Here is a 23188-nt window from a genome sequence, read left to right as displayed (position 1 = left end):
TACTGCATCCCGACGCCGCCAACATTACCAAAGGGTAGCTTTAATGATGCATGACTTCAAAAGGATGCGGCTCTGTTGTGGAAGCCACTACGAACCCCACTACGTCTGCTGGAAACTGAACAGCAGACGTGAACAAGACGGCGTTTCGAAGTAGGCCAAATCATAGAGTTTTCTACAATATTTACTAGAGGGAACTGTGGCACTGAGATCGTTCAGCCACCACCGGAATGATGGGTAGCACGTGGATTTGCCTAGTCTTCGTGCTTGTGGCTTTGTTTATTATTGTGTTTTGTCTTTTGTTTCAGATAAGAGATCGGCTCATCGTGAACCTTGTGAGCTGGTTTAAATTGGTAAGCGTAATAGGGTCAAGGCGGTAAAGTGGGACTGCTGAACATTTTCTGAACTTCGTCTTGCGACAAAGCGGCGGCAGGCCACAGCGAGCCGCACGGAGCCGAAAGAACGAAGCTTAGACAAATCCATGTGCTACCTATCATTCCCATACTGGCTGAAGCGCCATGCGTTGCAGCTCTCATAGACACTAGCGCCAGATTTCCCTCTAGTGTACAATTATCAAACTGTATACTTTACGTGAAGTGCGTCTTTGACATTATCTGCATTGCGCTTTAGCGCATTTTCTGGCCCCTTCTCGTGATAATACCAGCCGTTTTCAGTTTCGAAGAAATTGTAATACGGTTTAATGTAAGAGGCTTCTTCTCTTTCCCCAGAGTCCCTTTATGCAACGCTTCGTGGAACAAGAACACAATTGCACCGCCATCTAATATCGAGTAGGCGAACCTTCTCTTTTCTTTTACCTTATATATATTTTTTAAACGACGTAGAAACAGAGGGCCTTCGTTTACATGGTCTTAGATGTGCGGTGTTGTTAACACATAAAATTTGGGGCAAACAATGAATAAGAGCTTTAACGCGACACAAACCCACGCGAATCAATAAAGAAACAATCTGCTCGACATCGAACAACAGACATGCCGACGTACAGGCAGCCACCTTCCACCCGAAATACCGTAACAGTGTCCAACGTTATTAACTGCGTCATTCTTAAAATGGATTCCTGTCGTTTGTATGAAGCGTAGCGGTAGTCGCCTGGCCCAACAGAATCGCGGCCGAGGCGCCATCACAGCGATAACGCGACGCAGGCAGGAACATTGTTCCCGCGAACATTCACAATAACGACAGTTTCAATATGCCGATAAAACATCGTACATGTGTTGTTGACGATTTGATTAGACTATGTGTACTTCCTTTATCAGCTCACATGTGCCAACATTATTCGTTTATTTCTTCGCCACACTTTAAGGAGTACTAATGGTTAATTTGAAGCGTCAGTGAAACACATAAACGCCATATACTGCATTCAAAGCCTCGACGCATAAATGTAACTTGTAACTTGTAGCCCCTTGTGTAACATTCTTTTAATAAGGCAAAGAACAAATAAGTTTGTAGAAGGTACGCACATGTACCCAACTGTACGCAATTGTACGCAACTCGCAATTTCGTTTTCAGCCTTTCCTAGAGCAGGCTGGCAAACGCGCACAAAGCAATGTTCATTTTGCTTTCGCGATATGCTCACGGCTCTTGAACAATTGAATCATGGCACTGTTTTTGCCCACAAATGGCAGTACCCAGTAACAACATCAAACAGTTCCTTCCACGGTGGAAAAATAATTAAAATTTGCTGCATGGGTTTTTCAAATAGCTAGCTGCTTTTGAATAATTTTAAGATTCCGTCGATTGACAATAATCGTGCGTAGAACACGTAAGAGAACTCATTGAAACGACATCGCAATCACTTGACTTACCGTGTAAGTGCTAGGTCAGGTTAACAGGCATCTTTGATAATCATGAAGTCCCATCATGGAGATATTGGTTTTAATGTCTGACTCCCGTCATTACTTTAACAAACTCGCCACTCAACCGGCGTTGACGTCAATTGATAGTACATGCTGATCGTAAGACAATGGACAGAAAGACTGCAGGCCATGAAATTGATATCTCCTTTTTTACTCCTACTAAAATAACGCCAAAGTAAATGGCGTCATCGTCTAACCCATAACCTGCGCCGTTTCTAAAAGCCGGGGTTCGTGTAAGTGGCTTCTCACATGAAAGCTTACTTAGCGTATTCGTTTCACGCGTGTTAGTTAAATCCACCACACTAAGATGCTCGCAGGAAGTTGTCTTTCTTAGTGTCGAACGCACCTGACAGAAAACTCCGCTGGTTGGTTTTCACATATTAGCAGCCCTAAAGAAACAAACAGCACACGTGTAATCCCGTATTCTTCGTCCTGTCTTCTTCGTGTGGTTTGTGCGTTCATTAGCGCTGCAAACATGTCGTAGCACTCACCAACTAGAGCTATAAATACAAATTTTCAGAATGTAGCTATTTACCGCTCGCTGCTGTCTTCGGAGCAGTCGTATGGCCTGCACTAGCACGCACTATACTGTAGAATAGTCACAGGCCGCGGCATCGGTTCTCGTCTGGTTTTGAGACCAGGGTAGTTCCTCCTATTAGCTTACTCGCATGTGTCCTGCGTGCGGCCCGCCTGTTCTGATGACACGTTTTCTAACAATCCACTTCGTTGTCATGATACTTTTATCGGCCATCATCGCTGGCTCGCGTGCCGCCGTGCCACAGTTATAGACATGAGACAGATGATTGGAAATTATCAATGGAAAACGAAAATGTATTAGCAAAATGCAGCGCCTGGCGCTGATCAACGTGAAAGCTGCCATGAAATCTAGTGCAGGTGTTATGCACTGACGTCACCTGTCTTGTACAGCCAGCTCGGCGAAAATATGTGCGTTTTGAAAAGAACTACAAAATGACGTGTGCATGTGACGTCATTTGCATATCCCCTATAGCCACCTGCTGCGAACATCGCGATAGGGGCTGACCATGACGTCATCTTTGACTTTATGATGCTTACTATTGGTATTTATATTGGCTTACCATTTCAAACGAGGCGCTGACAAGAATATGTCACCTAGCTTACAGTATGTCATAATCAGGTGTAATTTGATCTATTGCGCTCAAGGGTCCCGGTTAACTCTTTCTTTTACATTTTCGTTCTTCATATAAGTTTTTCTGTTTCAATTTATTAATACAAGTTCAAGATGCAAAATTGATTACAGATGTATGCGGACGTGGGTCCGAAAAGTGAAACGAATTCAGCGGGACCCTTTATTTACGTAATGCACTGCTACCTACGCCTCTTAATGACTCCGATTCTATCAACCTCTTCCCAGATTTCTTCTCCCATCAGTACTCTAAACATCTCTTGCTTATTTCGACTGCTGACCTGCTAGTACCTCCATCTTCCATATGCCTCGCGAGATTTATATTATCCTAAATTTGCTCCGGTTTGTGCGAGAGGTTACTTTTGGCGCCCACAGTAAGATAAAAGCGCTGTTTTTGCAAAATTACCTTGGAATACGTTCCACTGGTTGCTTTCGAACGCTCTATAGGGCGCTCTAGAGCGCTCTCGCGATGCAGGTTAGATTCGGCTGATAGAAGTAGAGCGCTCGGAGCAAAACGCGCCTTGTTTACTCAGAACTCCGTGCTCCAGCCCAGAACGGTCGGATGTGCTCTCACCTTCTAGCTGGGAGCGCGACCGAGGTGCGACAAAACCTCGATCACGTGTCTACCCAGGTTGCCGTTGGAGCAGAAAAACGTTCGGCTGGGACAGGCTTTACTTGCAACAAGATGGCGAATGGGCCGAGCGTCAATTTGTTAAAGTACTACAGCCTCAGCTTGACAGTAGTTAAGCCTAAAATACGAGGCCTAGCTCTGCACAGGGCTAAATTCAGATTGACCTCGACACAAACAAGCATGGTGAGTCCTACCATAGTCGGGAACAAGTTGAAAAATCAGCAGCATCTCCACCCCAAAGGCGGATGCACGCAAGCCTGCACCAATGAGCTCGCGCTTTAGACTGCGACGTCATAAGCAAGCCTTTCAGTTACCCCGCCGTTGAAGAACATTGCCGAGTACGTGAGTGGACTATTTCTTTAGTCGCGGAAACAAACGGCTGCCCTGCTTAGGTGATCTGAGCGGGGCACCCCCTGCGTTCTTAAGTTACACCCTAGTATAGCTGGTTGTTGGTTGTTAATGTTTAACCAGTCCTAAAGCGGTATCAACACGCACGATAAAGGTTACGGAAAAACTATTGTGGAGAGTGTAAAATAGTGCGATACTACCATTCCTGATTGTATCAAACGCCAATGTGGAGGAACGAGAATACCCATAGTAGGCACTATCGTACTCTGAAGATCACTTGATGCTACTTGATGATGACAATAAAATTATTTGAAGCTCTGTGTCACTCAGTCACGCCAAGCGTTTCGGTGTGTAGGGCCTGTTCTTCTTTCGCTAAGTGACGCAAGTCAAAGCTTGCATATATACATGCATACAGAAGTGCGGCTTTCGTAGATATCAGACCAAAACTGCCCATTATTTTGGAAATAGAGTGATAGCTTATGTAGAAGACAGCAAGAAGGGCAAACGCCACATTCAAGCTGCGCAACTTAGTTTTTAGGCCAAACACAGTTTAGGTATAGTCTTTCGTAGATATCAGATCAAAACTGCCCATTATCTTGGAACTAGAGTGATAGCTTATGTAGAAGACAGCAAGGGTAAGCGCCTCATTCAAGCTGCGCAACTTAGTTTTTAGTAATAATAATATCTGGGGTTTAACGTCCCAAAACCACCATATGATTATGAGAGACGCCGTAGTGGAGGGCTCCGGAAATTTCGACCACCTGGGGTTCTTTAACGTGCACCTAAATCTAAGTACACGGGCCTCAGACATTTTCGCCTCCATCGAAAATGCAGCCGCCACGGCCGGGATTCGATCCCGCGACCTTCGGGTCAGCAGTCGAGCGCCATAACCACTAGACCGCCGTGGCGGGGCTTAGTTTTTAGTCCAAACATAGCTTAGGTATAGTCCTTTCGTCTATTGTCTTACGTTCGGCCTTTACATCCAAAGCAAACGGTTCTCCTTTGTGAGGCATTGGCGATAATTGCTCCTTGGGCGCCTCAGGTAAGGGGAAGGCGCCGGACACTGCGGGTGTATCCGGATACGTGTATCCAGCGTGTATTGAACAAAACTTAAAAACGAATGAAGCGCGCCACGCCATCAGCACAAACGTCTCTACAATCAGCTACGATGAACAAGTGCATGCCCTAAATGAACAAGGCACGATGTTCCCTTTGGCACCTTCTTAACACGGCTGGTAAAATAAACAGGCTATGACAGGTTGTACCTTGGCTATGTTGGTAAGTAACAGTACCCCAAAATTCGCTCGTGACTTTATGATTTCACAGGCCTTGGCACAATGAAGAAAAGAAAGTGGCAAGAAACTTTGCATTTCGCTGCTTCTCAAATGTTTCATTCAACCTTGATACGCAGCTGGTTTAATAATAGGAGGCTCTGCGTCCGTAACAGTTTGCGCTTATGTGTTTTACGTTCCACGTCGGTTTTGCCCCAGCACGCTTGAGCAACAAAAATTGCTATGTTTTGGGCTTTTTCTTAGTGAATTTATGCATTGACCATTCACTTCCATCCCCTTACGACGAGAGTTTCCTTTTTGTTCGTGGCTTCAGCCCGCTCTAAAGCGTTCCATGCGTCCAGTACACCCTTTACTTTGCGAGGAATTAGTGCAGTGTGCTAAAATCATCAACAATCTTAAGATGTTGCAGAAAGTTTGAACACCTGGCATCCAATTTACCCACAGTTTACTAATTTTGACACAGCTTGAAATGCGGCTGAACGCATCATCTCGCGGTGAGTGGTTTTCGTCATGTCTGCTGCGCATGCGTGAATCGAAAAAACGCGCTTCAATCACAGCCTGCCTGCTGCGTGAACTTGCTTGAGATCGCACGCGCACTCTTCTCTTCCGTTCGTGTGTTTATGCAAGACTTGGTTTGTGTTTTTTTTTCTGTTGTGTGGTTGCGTGTGTGTTATAAGGTGTGACAGACTCTAGGTGCCAGTATACAACCGGGGTAGCTTGCGTTCACCCAGAGCACGGTTACATGAAGGCAGGCGCCGGTCGACGAAACAGTCCTCGCGCGCGCACGTGACCTCACTTCCGCCAGAGGTAGTGAACAAACAAAAAGAGCGAAGCAATGAATCCGCTAGCAACAAATTGGAATGTCATTCGGAGAAAGGCTAGCAGCTTCCTCATTTAGCAAACACGGCCGCTGCAGCAAACGAAGTGACCTTCGCGCGGTCCATGGCTTCAACGCAAACTTCTCGATGAAAGCACAACACGTACAAAGCTATGAGCCATCGGTGTTGAACCCTCCCCAAGTGATAAGCGCGTGAGCTCTGGCGACCACGCCCTGTAGGTCAAAGTACGGAGTCGAAGGCGTGCAGCCCCACTCCGGCGAAAAACGGGCTGGCACGACGCGCTTTAAAGCGCGCCCTTTGGCCCTTTGCGCCATCTCCAGGTGATAGTGAGCAAGCCTCTGCCCCGCTGAAACACCTCAGAGATCTGCGTACCACCAACGGTAAATGGTGCATAGAATGAGCAAGCTCGCCGTTAGAATGGTGGAGGATGTATGCCTGCTTGTCCGAGAGGTTTAACGCGTCGCACTGCGAAGCAGGGGTCGCAGGTTCGAATCACTGTATATTACATATGCGGAACTGCACGGCGACACCGACGGCGAAAGCCCGCCGAGAGTGTCCATATAATTGAATTTAAAAAAAAAAGACAGCGAATATGTAAACGAACAGCGTGCTTTTTTGCGCTAGCCATCGTCTAAACTCAAAAGGGATGCTCTTACATTTCGTCTAGACCACTAACGACCAGGTAAATCTAATCAGTGTCCCCTCGCTTCGTTCTCCGTTCATTTTTTCGCGCTGTTAATGTCTTGTTCCATGGTGTCCTAGTTTCCTGATTTCTAGTAACTGAGGCAGCACAGTACGCCGCAAATTCGGCGGAAATGCCCGCAAGGAAATGTAAGGCTGGAGGTGTGTACTATGCCTGGCAACGCCTATATGGAAATCTGATTTCCCTAGCAGAAGGTGAAGAATATAAACTAAACATCGATAGATGAGCCCTCTTCGCAATCGCTGTGCATAATACGTAGGCAGTGATAATTCTTGAGTGAACCCTCAATGACAGAGATAGCATAGGGAACACTACCACTCTCTGGCGGTGTTAAAAGCGAAGTCATGTGCGCATGCGCGCGGTGGTTCGTCGCCTCGGCATGCACTCAGCCGACGCACTCCACGAAGAACTCAGCCAACGAGGTGAAAAATGAACATCGCTAACTCGACTAGCCATACAACAAACAAGTGTGTCTCGTTCAACTATCATAATAACGGTATGAATGGTTACACAAGCGAAAAAGTGAACGCTCTTCGGTATAAGTTGTTTTAAGCTAAAACCATCCTGAAGATCGAGAGGATATATAACCCTGGTCATGTTTTGAGCCACCGCGTGTTTCTTTTTCGTCTGGTTGAAAATGTTCCTCAGTCGACGCGCTCCTCTCCATGTGGGCGCTGCCGGCACAAAACGATGCCTGTGATTGGTCGTCGACAGAGTCCCGTGCGCCGGAAATGGGTGGGAGGGGTGCGGTGCCCCGCCCACTTTCCGAAGCACTACTTCCGGTCGCATAGCCGCGGTGTATGGTTTGTCTTGGCACTCGTGCAAAGAAAAAAAAAGGTGGAAGAGATGAAAGAGAGATAACGAAAACTGAGTCACCTGTGCACACGACACGTGATAACGAAACAAGTTCACACAGGAAGGCGTGGCACCAACACTGACGAAAGGACTGGTGATTGGTTGTGAGGAGACGGTGGGGGGCGGGGCGAGCTTGACGTCATAGCTACTACGTAGATGAGATACGTCGGTGTCGAGAGCCGCCGCGTCGGCTTGGTATCACTCGCACATCCAAAAGCACACAGGTCGAAGAAAGAAACAAATAACACAAAAGTACACACGCACTGACACACTTAGGAGTCTGTAAGGGGGCGTGGCGTCAGTGACGTAACAGGGGGGCTGCTTCGAAGTGCGACGGTCTCTTCGCGGTGATATGCTCGTAGGCAGCAGCAACACAGGGCTGATGACAGCCGGTGCCACGTGGTCTAGTCGATTACGTCACTTCCGCAAGTCCAGTTGCGTCACGGCCCCCAGCTGGCTAGAGCAAGAACCACAAGTTCACCACGCCGTGGAATAGGAGGCGCTTCGCACGCCAACTTGGGTGTCGTGCCGCCGGTCTTGGAGTCAAAGCCGGCCGGCACCACGCGAATTGCATTATACAATGTCTCTCCACTCGAACAATTCGATGATGCTTGTGAAAGGAGTCTCTTTGAAAGTGTTACATACAAAGATGTCGCGACGATCGAACGCCGTCGACTTGCAGCTTCAGTCCATCACTTCGGCGCATCACTAAGACTTCCTGTGTTTCTTCTTTGAGCCGATAGGTGCCGCGTCTAAACACGCGTACTCAGTAAGCGTCTGAGCCTTATCGCTCCTTGTGTGTTGGGGCAGTTGAAAAGCCTACGCGATATCTATCCAGATGAAGCTCTTTCTCCCATGCAAAAAAAAAGAGAAAAAAGTAATATGTCCTGAAGTCTCGCAAAATGGCTTCTACAAAAAGGCCATTGCGCGTTCAACAACGTGCAGTAGTGCCCTGTACTTAAGTAACATTTGCTGGCAGGTTGGTTGGGGATGCATAGTTCATAGGTATAACACCCAAGACGTAACAAGACACAAAGAAGACGCAGGACAGAGCGCGGTCTTCAGCACTCTGCCCTGTGTCTTCTGTGTGTCTTGTTACGTTTGTGCAGTTATACCTATGAGCAGCGTCCTGTAACCATCGCCAAGGCATTCAGGGTCAACGGAGTTGCGAGTTGGGCTAGTTGAAACAAATCATCCCTAATGGTACTGAGCGCCAGCACGTGTTCTCTCGAGGTCATAGATAAAAGCTTAACATCAGTGAGTACCGGTTTGCAGCCATTACAAATGAACCGGATAGAAACAACAGTCTTTGAGCTCCTCTATTCTTTTTTCTTCCATTTCATATAAAAGACAGTAGTACGGGCGATTGAGCTTCTAGTTGAACCCCCACTCAAATACTTCTAGTTACCGCTTTTCAACGAGAAACGGGTTTCGAATTGTTGACAAAAGGAGCGAACAGCAAGTGACGTTGAGTACGAGACACTACTGCCCGCGTTGATGACTTGAAAAACCTACTACCATGGGATGAAAAGAAGATGACAGTAATATAGACGGTTCACTGGTGCCTGAGTATGAGATCTGTGCTTTAAGCATCAGTGCTTAGGCAGTCCCATCGGGTGGGGGGTTTCAAGAAGGGAATCGTGATTCGTAAAACTAAGCGGGACTGGTGATTCCTGCCTGGGAAGTGGGAATGAGTATACAAACGGTTTCGAGAACGGGCTGAACAATTGTCTCACGTCAGGGAGCCGCTTGCAGAGATTGAGTGAAGAAGACTGAGGCGAGCACCACTGCGACATCGGCCTTAAGACCCTGTGACGTCAGAATTTCGGATCATGCGACCCGTTCCGGTTCATGCGTCCGTAGGACCTGCGGCGCCGGGCTGATGAATAGCTGTCCGGAATAAAAACGGTTTCATTGAAAACGAATGAAGAATTCTGCGCTCAGCAGCCTTCCCGGCCAAATAGTGTTCACCGTCATAGCGTTAAATGTCGGTGCAAAGTCACCCTTAGATTGCTCAGTCACTTCTACTTGCAACCTCTCACTAGTGCACTGCACTACGTCGCTCAGTGATACATCTCAGTGTTTTGTTACGAAGTATAAGTTACTTTCGGAGTTGAAGGTACTTTAGTATACTAGATTCATAATGACATCAAGTAAACCTCGATTTCCCTACTCCCGGATTTCCATATGCTTAGTAAATTTCTCTGAGACCACTTTCTTCTAACAGACAGAAAGATGGCCCTCAGACCTTTACTATTTTTACCCTGCTCCTATTTAGGAGCAGGGTAACAGGGAGGGGACGACGTACAACATGGGATCCGAGATCGGGAAATGCGAATGTGGTCTCTATAGGGTCATGGCATGATCCGAAATCCTGCTGCCCCCGCAGGCTCGGGCGCCATTCACGCCTTCGACGTGAACGAAGCGTCAGACTTTTTGTCCCCTTTAATGTGCTTGCAAAAGTGGTCACGCGGGATGCAGTTATCAGGTAGATTGCTACGTGCAGTGTGAAATGAGAAATACGTTTTTGTTTCATTCCCGTCATCGAAATATAATGTGTTAGTCTTTCTTCCACAAATCTGTAATGCGACTGTAGAAGTATGAATGTACAGGGTTTTCGTTTTGGAGAGAGCTTGCAATTGTGTTCGTGGAATTCTTGTATAGTCCCTGCGAGATTCTGCTGCTCTAAATGATTTAACTTATTCTTTGAAGAAAATAAAGAACAAACGAGGCAAACATCGGTTCCTGATGAGTCAGTTGTACAACTAAGTGTCATAACACAAAATTAATATTACTTCCTTTAACTTACATGAAGTGTCAACATAATATAGAACACTCATGGCCGAGAACAAACTCGTGATACGTCAAAACGCAACTTCGTAAGCGTTGTGCAAGCTGCAGAAAGGCTTTCCGGGTGTTTGAGCGCATGTAAATTTTTCTATATCTCACGACAGGAAGAGACCACCACCAGGAAGACAATGTACCTGATTTACAATTTGCAATGACTGTGTTGTACAGATCACTGCGAGTTTCATAGGTACTAGTAAGCGATGTCATCACTCCCTGATATTCATCGAAAAGCAAAATAAAGGAAAAAAAAATTATACGTGTGACTAAGCAGGACCCTTGATCGCAGGTGTGTTGTCTCTCTCTTGCCCTGTCTAGGCACTCAAAACGTCTACAGTGCCCTAACTAAGCGCGGAACAGCCCCGCACGCCTATAAACACAGGTATCCTGCAGGTAGCATTTAACGATGACCACAAAACCAACAATGTTGTCTGAGCTGCGTGAATCTCTTACATCTACGGGCTTCGCCTTTACTGGTACTCGGCCTCGACTCTTTTTTCACTCCTCCGCTGCTAGCGCACGACAATCGGGTTTTCCCTACACACGAACGTCTATAATTATTTGCAATACGCGGAGCGAGCGCAGAAGGATATTCCGCCGTCGAGCATCGCTCGCTCTTAGCGTCGCCTCCGCCAGCGAAGAGTGAGTTAGTGATTGCTGAGTCGTCGTCAACGACGACGACGAGTAGCTACACCTCCGAGTAGCTACACCTCCGAGTAGCTACACCACCGAGGGGCTACACCTCCGAGGAGCTGCATCCCCGAGGAGCTACATGGAGCGCCAGGAGCTACACCCTAGAGCAGGCAACCTCAGACCGGTGTGGTCCGACGCAGCGTCTCGAAGGAGAACTCGCGCGAGTACTCGCGCGTAAGGTTGTCGGCCGTGGTGGAGACGGTGTTGCAAGTGGTGTCCCTCGAGAAAGGCGGGAAGTTGTAGTACGACAGGTCCCTCATAGACTCCGACGCCGGCAAGCGCGGTCTGCCACCGTGCTGGTGCTGGTGGTGGTGGTGAAGCCTCGAAGATCCGCCCGGAGGCGACGGGGGCTCGAAGGCCAGCGATCCGGGCTCGGAGCCCGTGTGCTGCTGGTGGTAGGAGTGGTGCCTCCGGGCCGACGTGCTCCGGCCGGCGGCTGTCGAAGCAGGCGGGGAAGACGAGTGCGGCAGCAGACGCTGACTCGCCGACGAGGCGTGTCTCTGCAGGGGCTGCTGGTACCGCCGGCAGCCCGGCAGGTGGTCGACAGGCTTGAGCCGGTCGAGCTTCTTCCTGAGCTGCTGCTGGTAGCGCTGGATGCACAGGAAGATGGAGAAGGTGCCCGCCAGCTCGCACGACATGAGGCCCGTGACAGCGAGCAGGAACGAGTATCCGTAGCTGTAAGTGAACAGGGGTTCCTGGAAGGAAGACTTGGGCCGCAGCTTGGAGCCGACCTCGGCCTTGAAGGTCGAGATGTAGATCACCATGCCCACCAGGATCATGAGCCCTGCGACGGATGAGCAACGAGCGAGGGTCACACGAAGCATTTAGAAATGAAAAAAACATTCTTGGACACGGGGTGGCGCTGGAGACAACGTTTCGACAAGCTTCTTTAAGGCTGCAACTACTTTCGTTTCCTGCAGGTCCTTCGGTGGTTTTTTCTTGTATTTTACTTTTATTTCTTTTCTTCTACTTCGCTCCAATGTAAGAATACACGGGGCACAGATACAAATAATTTTTCTACGACAGCAATGTTCAGTCTAGCCTACTGGCGTCGTCATCGCGGTGGGAAGCCCCCAAGCCGCTGTTAAATTTTAAATGCGTAACGCACTTTCTTCGTTCTTTGTTTCACTGCCTGTGCTAAGAGAGATGCGCACTCTCGTGTAGGCGGCTCCCGAGGCTTATCTTGCATCGTGCGACAAATGTCAACACACACGGATGCCCCAGGGCACGTGAATCTTCTACATGGTTTTATTCCTACGCAGCGGGTAGCGATACATGAATAACCGGCAGCGCGTGTACGCCAGGATGAGAAAACGAGACACACATGTACAAAGTGCCGTGTGTTTACGTATAGCTGTGTTGAGGATAACTCACAGAACGACAACATGAACGCGGATGCCGACGAACATCCTGCTGTTTTAATTAACATGCATCGTGGCCTCAGTGCTCGCATACACTTATTCGTAATCTTCACCATATGGCAAGTGCGTGTTTTACTTTGCTTCGTTGACTCAAGCAGCCCGAGAGCCATTCCTTCCTGCGGTTGGGAATGCGTTGGTGCGGCGGGCGACTGTCTGAATAAACGATTAAAATAATTTAACAGTCATGTCTATAAATCTGTTTATGGTCACCTCGACCCATATTTCCGCGGTCATCACTGCAGACCGATAGTTTAAGGCGCAAAACTCATCAATCACCGCAAACGTGCGTAAACCACAGAGGTATTTGGATTGAGGCACTTGCGATTCGCAACAGCGGGCAGCGCTGTGCAATCGCCTGTTTACACTTCAGGCTCGTTCACACCTGCGACTAACAACGCTCGCGCGACCATGTCAGTCGCAAACCGACTGCTTTTGCACAGTCGCAAGGCGACTGCAGTCGCAAACCTCTGAACCAATCACACGCGCAAGCACAGAACGTCAGCTTATTTACGGGGCAATGGCAACGCGAGAAGACGTGAATTCTGTCTGGCGACAGGTACGTCGCACGAAGGTATGAACATCAATCGCGCTGAGTCGCTTTTTCGCCGATAATCGCAAATGGTCGCGCGACCGGTGCTAGTCGCAAGTGTCAATGAGCCTTTACTGTCAGATTAAAAAGTTCATTATTTATACAGTCGACTTGCGCGTTGTATTGCTGAAGATGGTGAGCTGAGCACGTGTAGCCCTCCTGCCTCGTAGGTTGTGCCATAGTGGCGTATATAGGTCTCTTTCGCGTGTGCAATAAACATTGTTGGTCTATCGTTTGGCAGCCATATTCGTTCTCACGACCTGCTGAACTCGAGTCCGTGTTTTAGCGAAATGTATACTTGTGTGCACGAGCAAGTCTCTGCACAAGGTCCTCCACGCGTTTCGCAGTGGCGTTCGTCGAAGGGTTCATCCTCGGGCGTGTCAGTAACTCACCGGAGAGTATGAAGGCGATGCCTCCTGCGAAGGTGAGCACGCGTCCGCGCCGAAACAGGTGGCCCAGGAAGCACAGCAGCTCCCCCACCACCAGCACCAGGGCGCTGATCAGGATGAAGGCCGAGGCACGCTTCACCGCGTCTGTAGAGACAAAAACCGCACCAACTTCCTTTTATACCGACTCGACGCGGTGGGGTCTAGATAGAAAACGAGCTGACCCAACCTGACACGACGACGTTTACATACATGAATTGAGTAGCCCATCTCGAGCTAGTTGGGTTTGCTTGTGATCACATGCGTCTTGCCAAGCGTAGTGAGAAGGCCTACCCCTTTCTTGCAGGCGGTTGACAGAATATCGCCTCGACTTTAACTCAGCTGGACATATAAGCGTTAGCGTGAAGACGACGACCGGCTTTGGGTCCGTCAAGTGGATTCCACATGACTGTATCGGTATTATGCAAACCTAGTGCCGGTGTTAGTCTAGACTCGACACACTACGGCGTTACTGTCAGGATGGTCCAAAACGTGGGCGCATACGTAGTCAGTATGGCATGGACTGGGTCATACTGACTTTGATTTGACTGACTCGACACGGTATCATATCACGGTTACGACTGTCTAAAATGTAGGTGCGCTTATGCATCGACACTGTGTCTGACCACAGTAGTGTACAGCGAATGCCACTAGTGTACACTAGGCACATACTGCAGAAAAAAAAAATCTGGCGTGCAACTGTATAGCTCGCAAGGACTACTGTGGGCTGAAACTTGTAATAGGAGACTATACATCACGACAAACCGGAAATATCGTATTGTCTACAATTTCGCGTCCCATAAACTTTTGCTGGATGGTGTGCAGCGAAATTTATGGCTCGTATAAATCAATCACAAAGAACGGATTCGTGTTTAGGATTAGAAACGACGGCTCGTCCACTGCACGTCAACGATTCTTACATTAGACTTCCATTGCCAAGGCGTCGTACAGAAGGCAGTCAGTGGAAGAAACTGCAGTGTACATTCTCCTGGCTTTCTGTATCTGTTGGCTTATTCGACAAATATCCTTTGTTGCTGTGAGTGAAGTTTGTGAGATGCGTATGGTTATCACGGCGAGTACGTACGGGAAGCAGAGCATTTCGAAGAACTGCTTGAACGTGTTCAAGTTGGCCTTAACCTTTAATAAAGAAAAAAATGCATATTTTATTTTGATGTACGCATAAGGGTGTTTGAGTATAGGTCAATATAGTTTCGTGTTCTTGTTTCATAACTTCTGAACAAACGTTTAAATGGCGCCGAATTAAACATGGGCAATCTTTCCGCAGTGACACGTCTTGAAAACTCCTCCTCATAGAAACCATTTATTCTGTAAAGCGTGCTTCTTTGCAATAAGGTCCTTTATGAGGGCAAGCCAGCTACTATGATCAGTGCATGTGGATTTTGAACATTTGTATGCGAATATAATTTTGTTATTACTAGCGCAATGGCTTACGAATGAATGTACAAGCTAACTCATATCTGGTGACATCAGCTTCCTTATATATATGATGATAATGAAAGCAAATTAAGCGTGTAGTGAGTCAACTAGTGAAAGTTAATTATACCATCATAACCAAAGGGAAATGAGTAGTGAGTCAATTTGTGCAATTTAATTAGAAAAAATAATTCATGAAAGTTAATTATTGAACGCTAATTAGGGAATCAAGTGATTACTGAGTTAATTAGTGAGTTAGTTACTGGAAGTTACTTATGTAATGACAATGAAAGCAAATTAAGTGGGCACTAAGTTAATTAGTGAAATGTTAACTAGTGAACGCTAATTAGTGAAAATATAGACGTAGTAATAGAGTGCACGGTAAAATAACTACACCGAATGGCTATCGCCCTCGAGTCGTCTTAAGGCCCGACCACACGTACGCGTTGCAGCGCGTCAACGCGTGCGTGTGGTCGGGCCCTTAGGCGAGTGCATAATGTACCCTGTGAATTTTTGCAGACAGCTACATTGCTTTGATATTTGCACCGACGGCTACGATAAACCCTAGGGCGCATGCGTGGCAAAACGCTGTAGGTGGTTGGACCGGAGTGTCGTACTCACAAGGTATTGCCATCGTTGAGTCGTTGGGATCGGGACTGTATTCCTCCTTTGGAAAGTAGTCGATCATCACACAATGCATATCCGTTTTGCCCGCTGCGAAAGTGAGTAGAAAAAAACAAAACAAAGTACAACGTTCAGGTTAGAATGCCGATTTCATGAGACTGGGCAGAGTACGACTGTGGGTATGATTGCGCGATACAGACTCGGTGAAACAGTCTGCATGCACGCAGTAAAAACAAGGCCACACATTCAAGCTGGGTCGAAATGAATACGGCCACACATTAGTGGAAGTGTTCACAGTGCTACATAGAATTGTTTTTTCTTTTATTTATATGTGAAAAACGTGGGAAGGTAGGCGACGTTAGATCCGGCTACCATATCATCATGATAACAATATTTAGAAACACACAAAAGCAAGAAAGAAACAAAATAAGAAGAAAAGAAAAATGTATCGGAAGCACTATGTATGCATAGCTTCTCTGGCGTCGAAAAACAAATAACACGCGATTGGGAATTGGGAATTTCGTGCAGTTTATCCTTAATAGCCCTAATAGCTCTCTATTTTATTGAATTCGTTACAGTGACCCACATTTTGAACCGGCTTGCTCCTGTGCTTTGATGTTCACGTTTTGTCTTGTAACTGCTTGTGTTGTGTTAGTACCTTCCTTCCGCTATTATAACGACCTTTGGAATGAATGAATGAATGAATGAATGAATGAATGAATGAATGAATGAATGAATGAATGAATGAATGAATGAATGGGCGAAATATTAGAAAGGGGAAAAAGGAACGGAAATAAGCAACTCGGGAGGGAAGCAGGAAAGAAAAAAAAAGACAAATAACAAAATGAAGTAAGGACGGAATGCAGGAGGCATGTATGTAAGGGTAGAGTGCAGGAAGAATACAACAAGAATGAAAGAACTGAGTGGAGGCAAAAGAAGGAATGAATGAATTAGGGAAGCAAGCAAACAAGGAAAGCGGGAGACGACCAAACTGGACAACTCGAGCGACAAGCCGGAGGTCGACAACCGTCTAACACAAACAGCGTTGCGCTGCTGGCAGCACGGGAAGCCTCCTTCGGCCAACTCTCTTTATTGGGCAATTTAGAAGAGAAAGAGGGCGGGAGAGGAGGACGTAATAGATTGGACCGACCATCTGTTGACGGGAGCCTCTCTTCCTCTCTCAGGAGAGGAGGAGAGCGAGGGGGGAGAGAAGGCGCGCAAAACGCCTGCTTGCCCGAACGAGCATCGGAGGCGTCCTCGCATCTGGCGAGGCTTGCTGCTTTGCGGCTGGCCACTTTGGCCGCGCGCCCGCTTATTAATGAAACTTCACGATCAGGTGCGGCCTAGGAGGGGAGAGGGTAAGGATAGGTGGGGGTGAGAGAGTGGGCGCATCCCTACAGTATAGCCGCATTTCTTTCTCTCTCCTTCTTCTCTCATCTCTCGGCACACGGGCGTCGAACGTTGACTGCATTTGGGAGGCTCGGCCCCCGCGCATGCGCTGCGTGAGCAAGCTAGCGGACGCAGATGCAAAAAGTGGGACGGGCCGCCGACAGGCGCGGCATTCGCGGTGGGCGCCGCTGAGTCTGCTTCCATCGAACAGAGGGAGTCTCCCGGCGCCGCCGTCAAGTGTTGCCTCTTCAGTCACGCGGGTCCCCGATTGAATGTATCGCCTTCGAACTGAGCCAGTTGGTACGGATTTCTCTTTTGATTTGGTGCAGGGTTCGCAGAGACGAGGACAAGGGTTTAAGAGATACACGACGCTTGCCCTGCGCATTTCATTTCAATAATTTTTCATTTTATTTAGCCGCCAGACCGAAGTATTACAGAGGGGAGTGGGTAAAAACACACAGATAAGTAAAGAACAAAGCAGGAAAAGTGGCTGGTTACAACATTAGAACTGATTGGTTAATTCAGCCCAGGAGTGATGATGTCTGAGATGGCCGATTGAAACTTTGAGTTGTCTTGATAGCAACAACCGCGCAGAGAAGGTGGTTCCATTCGTGAGAGGTCCTGGGAATAAATGATACGTGACAGCTTCTAGTATGGCATTGCATTATTCCAACCTTATGGATATGATCAATGCGAGATGAAGTGTAAGTAGGGGATCTTGTAAGGTTATTACGCAGGTAGGACTTGTGGAAACATGAGAAATGAAATAAACTCACTCGCTCAACCATCCATCAACTCACTCACTCACTCACTCACTCACTCACTCACTCACTCACTCACTCACTCACTCACTCACTCACTCACTCACTCACTCACTCACTCACTCACTCACTCACTCACTCACTCACTCACTCACTCACTCACTCACTCACTCACTCACTCACTCACTCACTCACTCACTCACTCACTCACTCACTCACTCACTCACTCACTCACTCCACTCACTCACTCACTCACTCCTCACTCACTCACTCACTCACTCACTCACTCACTCACTCACTCACTCACTCACTCACTCACTCACTCACTCACTCACTCACTCACTCACTCACTCACTCACTCATCTAATCACATGTTTCTCCCCGGCTGTCTAGCGGACGCGAATAAAGAAACATGGGAAGCGGCGAAAATCTCGGGGGATGAGCGGAGCCAAACTGTCTAGTCGCCTAAACTAGTTAAGCTAAAGCGTGCGTTCCTGCGACGCCACACACGAGCAACAACGCTAGCGTTACAAGAGTCGCAGTGGGTCGACAAGCCTCCACGAGATCCCGTTGGTCGCAGCGGGGAGCCGAGCTTTTAATTGCCACCATCAGTTATGCGTGCAGCCTGGCTTCCTTGCCTTCTTTTCTTATTTCTTCTCACTTTCGCCTCTCTGCATAAGAGGTGGCCCTCTGAGGCGAACGGCGCCTGCGTAGTTGATGTGAGGGCCGTTCCTTTAAGAGCTTCTTCACGATAGGTTACTCGCACTGCCTTCCCAGCGAAGAATCGTTTTCTAGCGAGACAGAAATTTGAGCTAGTTGGAAGGTACTCATCGTGGATGAAAATAAGGCGTGCTAATACTAAAAGGTTGCACTGTGTCTGAAAAAAAGGTAGATGCAACGCTTATCTGCGCATGCTCAAATATGGCCCACTAGCTGAAAACTTTCGGTTAAAGACGCTTTCCAGGAAGTTTCGTCGTCCCTTTCTTGCATCTGTTACGTCCGGTCCTGCTACTTCAGTGCAAAGTTGATTGATTCCATCGTCACTGACGTTTCTGGTCGATTCACATTGAATACTAACTGTGCATTTCTATCACACTTATAAACATGCCTGTTCACAGACTCACAAACTTCGAAGACCTTACGCTGAGGCTGTAACAAAAAATATAAAGCGCTAGCTAGACGAAAAGATTCGCTATCTAGAGGTTACTGTGTAAATGTTTTCTTTTTACTGTATGACCCAGTACATAACAATGGGGTTGCCACTGAAACCACTCTGGCTGACAAACACGGCGTGTACCTGCATAATCTGAAGCGGGTGTAAGAATGCGTGTTAGCGTTAGCATTGAAGTCACCGGAACGCTACCGTTCTGATATGCAGTGTTGTAAAAGGCGGCAAATATTTGGGCGCAAAATTAGGAAAACGCTTTCAATTTTCAACGAATAAAGAAAAAAGAAAAGAAACTTAGAGGGAAAGAGGGAACGTCTATAGAGGATATGAAATCGGAGCCAAAAATACAGAGAAGATATGTGCAAAATAACAAACGAGGAATGAAAGAATAAAAAGATAAAAAAATGTGGCAGCGGAATGACTGAAGAAGCAAAGAAAGAAAGATAAAATGATATAAAGAAAAAAAAAACAAGAAGTGGAAGTAAAAAAAGGGATAATGAAGGTTTAAGAAAGGATGAGATGAAAGAAAAAGCTTTGAAAAAGAATGAAAAGGAAGAAATGGCTTGAGAGAGAGAGATAAAATGAAGAGGAGGAGAGAAGAAAAACAAAGTAACATGAAAAGAAATGAAAAATACAGAAGGAAGCAAAAAAAAGAAAAATAAACAAGCTAGAAATGGCAAGAACGAAACGCTGTAAGAAGTAAAGGGGGAGAACAACAGAGGGGGAGTGTGTCCACACAAATCTGGAAATAAAGAAAGAAATAAGGAAACGAAAATCATGAATCAAAGAAAGAAATAAAATAAAATAAAATCAACAAAGAAAGAAAGAAAGAAAGAAAGAAAGAAAGAAAGAAAGAAAGAAAGAAAGAAAGAAAGAAAGAAAGAAAGAAAGAAAGGCAATGGCTAGATACAGAAAAGTAATAAGCAGAGATACAGCTATGGAATGGACTATGGGAAAGAAGAGATAGAGAGTACAAGAAAGGTAAGAAAGTAAAAAACGAAAGACGGCGTGCATGTCGCGTAAAGGCAGATTCCGCGTCGCGTCGGACGATGCCCTTCTTTTGCCTTCGTGTTTTGCTTGTTGTTATTCGCTGTACGATGCCTCAGAACGTGTCCCACGTTAGGCGCATACAGCCGGGGCCCGTCGGCGACCGGTGGCGAACTCTGGTGGCGACACAAAATGAACGCAAGCCAGGTCGAAGCGTCCCTTGGGCCTCCCATTTGACATCGCAACGCTTCGGGACCTCTCACGTACCTTTTTACCTGTTCACTCTACTTTCACTTTTGTCACCATGGTAACGTTTTTGCTGCCACCGCGGTGCGTTAGGTTTTCGTGCCGCACCTTCAGCATACGAGATAAGGGCTGCACAAGCAGGACGAAAGCCTGGGCGAAGAGCCTTTAATGGCGGAAACGGGGTAAACATTCTAGGCTTTGCCGTACACAAAGTACTACACCGCGCTCGCTCCGCCAGGTATCCTCGTAACCCTGGTCACGTGACACGACGCCACATGTGCCATAAACATCCCGCGTGCTTACATTCAGGCACGGGTTAAGGAACTCTACTCGGCCTAACTTGAATCACCCCGCCGCGGTAGCTCAGTGGCTGTGGCGCGGTGCTACAGAGATTGAGGTAGCGGGTTCGATTACAGCAGCTATGGCCGCACTATGACAAGGTTGAAATGCGAAAGCGTTCGTGCACTTAAAATTCGGCTGGTTTGCCCTATCCAGTGTATATTAAGAACATATATCAACACGTATGCAAAGAAGCAGCTCTCCGAATCGAAATGATCGTAATAGAGACAAGCCCGACTATATCGAACACTGCTAAATCGAATTATCCTTTATATCGAACAATTTTCGAACATAACAATGCTTTAACGTCAATGCATCGGAAAATTTACGGCTACATCGAACAAAAATAGTCGGAACACCTGATATATCGAACATTGGGCAGTGCGAAACGCCCCAAGAAGTTGGCTTTCTCTCAGGAGAAAGCTTTTTCTCGCGGATGGGGACTTTCCCGCATCCACATGGGAGAGTGAGCGGTTTCATTACGAGGGCCGTATCAATACCACATTTTCTCGCCTACAAGCCACCCCTGCATACAACCCTCACCGCCAACAACGAAGTGCGCAAAAACAAGAACTAAAGAAAAATCCCCGTGTGTTGCCCCAAGCCGCCTTCCTGGCATTTTAGTAAAGCAGTTCCGCGAAGCCAATTTGCGCCCCCAAATAAGCTACGAAAATGCGGAAATTTTTTTAAAGTTTTATATCTGCTGACCCGAAGGTCGCGGAATGGAATCCAGGCCGCGGCGGCTGCATTTTCGACGGAGGCGAAAATGTTTGAGGCCCGTGTGCTTAGATATAGGTGCACGTTAAAGAACCCCAGGTGGTCGAAATTTCCGGAGCCCTCCACTACGGTGCCCCTTATAATAATTATTATTGAAGTTGTATATCGAATTATACCATATATTGAACTAATTTCTGTTTTTCAGTGCGTTCGATATATGCGGGTTCAACTGTACGTAATGAAAAAAAAATTCCAGCCAGTTCTACGCAGAGAAGACCGATGGACAGCTAAGCTGTCGCTCCATTCGCCAGGCATTACAGTTTGCTCCTAAGTTCCGGCAAAGTTTTCACTGAGGATTTATTTGTTGTTTCTTTGTTCTTCAGATTAAGCCACGTGGACCCGCGCGACGATATGCTCATTCACGGCTGCGCTGGAACGCTGCGATAGCGTTCCAGTGTGGCCCATTCCACATGCCCATTAGCCCCATAGAGTTTCCTACAATACTTACTAGAGGGAACTCTGGCGCTAGTGTCTATGGGAGCTCAACACATGACGCTTCAGCCAGCATGGGAATGATGGGTAGTACACAAATTTGTCTAAACTTCGTACTTTCGGCTCCGTTTGGCTCTGCGTCGGCTTCATCCGCTTTGTCGCAAAACGAATTTCAGTAAAAGTCAGCAGTTTTACTTCGCCACTTTATCTTCTTTAGGCTCAGCGATTCAAATCTGGTCACGAAGTTCACAACGATCCATTCTTTTATCCGAAAGAAAACCAAAACATAACAATAAACAAAGCCACAAGTACGTTTCAAGCCGTAAGCACGAAGACTAGGCAAATTTGTGTACTACCCATCATTCCCATGGTAGCTGAACGATCGCAGCGCCAGAGTCCCCTCTAGTTAATTTTAGGAAACTCTATGACTAGCCCAAAACGTACATTACTATCACGGCTGCGCTAGAACGCAAGCAGCGTTGCAGGCGCTGCTGCTGTGCCTGACATGCTGTGCCCGCGGTGGAACGCTACCAGCGCGGCCGCCAGGCCGCGTTGGTAGCGCTCCACCGCGGCTGCAACTCTCGTTAACCCTTTAGTCACACCTCTCGGCGGTCGATCATGTGACTTTTTTTCCTTTCCCCTCTCACGACACAAATCGGCAAAATTTGTGACGTCATCATGACGTGAGAGTAATGTCATATAATGTGATGTCACATGATGACGTCAGCACATGATATCGTCGCTTAATAGGTGGACTGATCCCAAAGGTAGGTGAGGTGAAGAAAGCTTGCAATGCCTCCGATCCCGGAGGCAGTGGAAAACCACGCTAGGTGCAGAAAGCTTTCTGGGGCGCGAGGGTCACTACAGTTTACTGAGAAGAAGGAGAGAGATGGCTTTCGTCTTTTAGTCGTCTTAGGCGAATGCATGAGAGAGCCTGTGAGATTTTTAAATGCGAAGCAACTTTTGCGCGGGGCTTTGTCCGAAGTTCCATTGGCGACCGTCCGCTTTCTAAAACCTACCATAGCCATCTGTAACATATTGAGCGCGCGCTCGCGCCAAGGAGAAGTCTTCTTCGTCTTATTCTTCGACCGCCTTGATGATACGTGCAGAGCACTTTAGGGGCCCGGGCTGCCGTATGCTGTCCTAGCTTGGCGTAACGTAGACAAAACCATGTGTGCTGGCACGCGCTAGCGCGTTCGGCCCTGTGTAAGGGGCTGGGTAAGACGCTGTGGCCTCTCCCTCTTACACTCTCTCAGCAATCACGTGATGGCGTCGGGGAACGAGATTCTGCAGACGCGCGATGAACCCGCGTGGCGTGCTCTAACAAGAGTTCGGGACGAGTATCAGCAACA

The 23188-nt window shown here is 47.4% G+C and overlaps 1 protein-coding gene across 1 annotated transcript in view; it reads right to left on the bottom strand.

The window, feature by feature from the left end:
• Positions 1-7301: 7301 nt before the first annotated feature.
• LOC119400413 (voltage-dependent calcium channel gamma-7 subunit) overlaps positions 7302-23188 on the bottom strand; it is a 66869-nt gene continuing 50982 nt past the window's right edge. The window contains exons 2-4 of the mRNA XM_037667435.2: positions 15735-15827; positions 13647-13787; positions 7302-12028 (exon numbers count right to left, since the gene is read on the bottom strand). Coding sequence (XP_037523363.1) covers positions 11361-12028; positions 13647-13787; positions 15735-15827 — 902 coding nt within the window. The 3' untranslated portion in view covers positions 7302-11360. The remainder of the gene's footprint in view (positions 12029-13646; positions 13788-15734; positions 15828-23188) is intronic.

The sequence above is a fragment of the Rhipicephalus sanguineus genome, chromosome 7 (assembly GCF_013339695.2).
Source record: "Rhipicephalus sanguineus isolate Rsan-2018 chromosome 7, BIME_Rsan_1.4, whole genome shotgun sequence".
NCBI lineage: Eukaryota > Metazoa > Arthropoda > Arachnida > Ixodida > Ixodidae > Rhipicephalus > Rhipicephalus sanguineus.
Note: the sequence above shows the minus strand (reverse complement) of the source record. Positions and strands in the feature narration are given on the sequence as shown.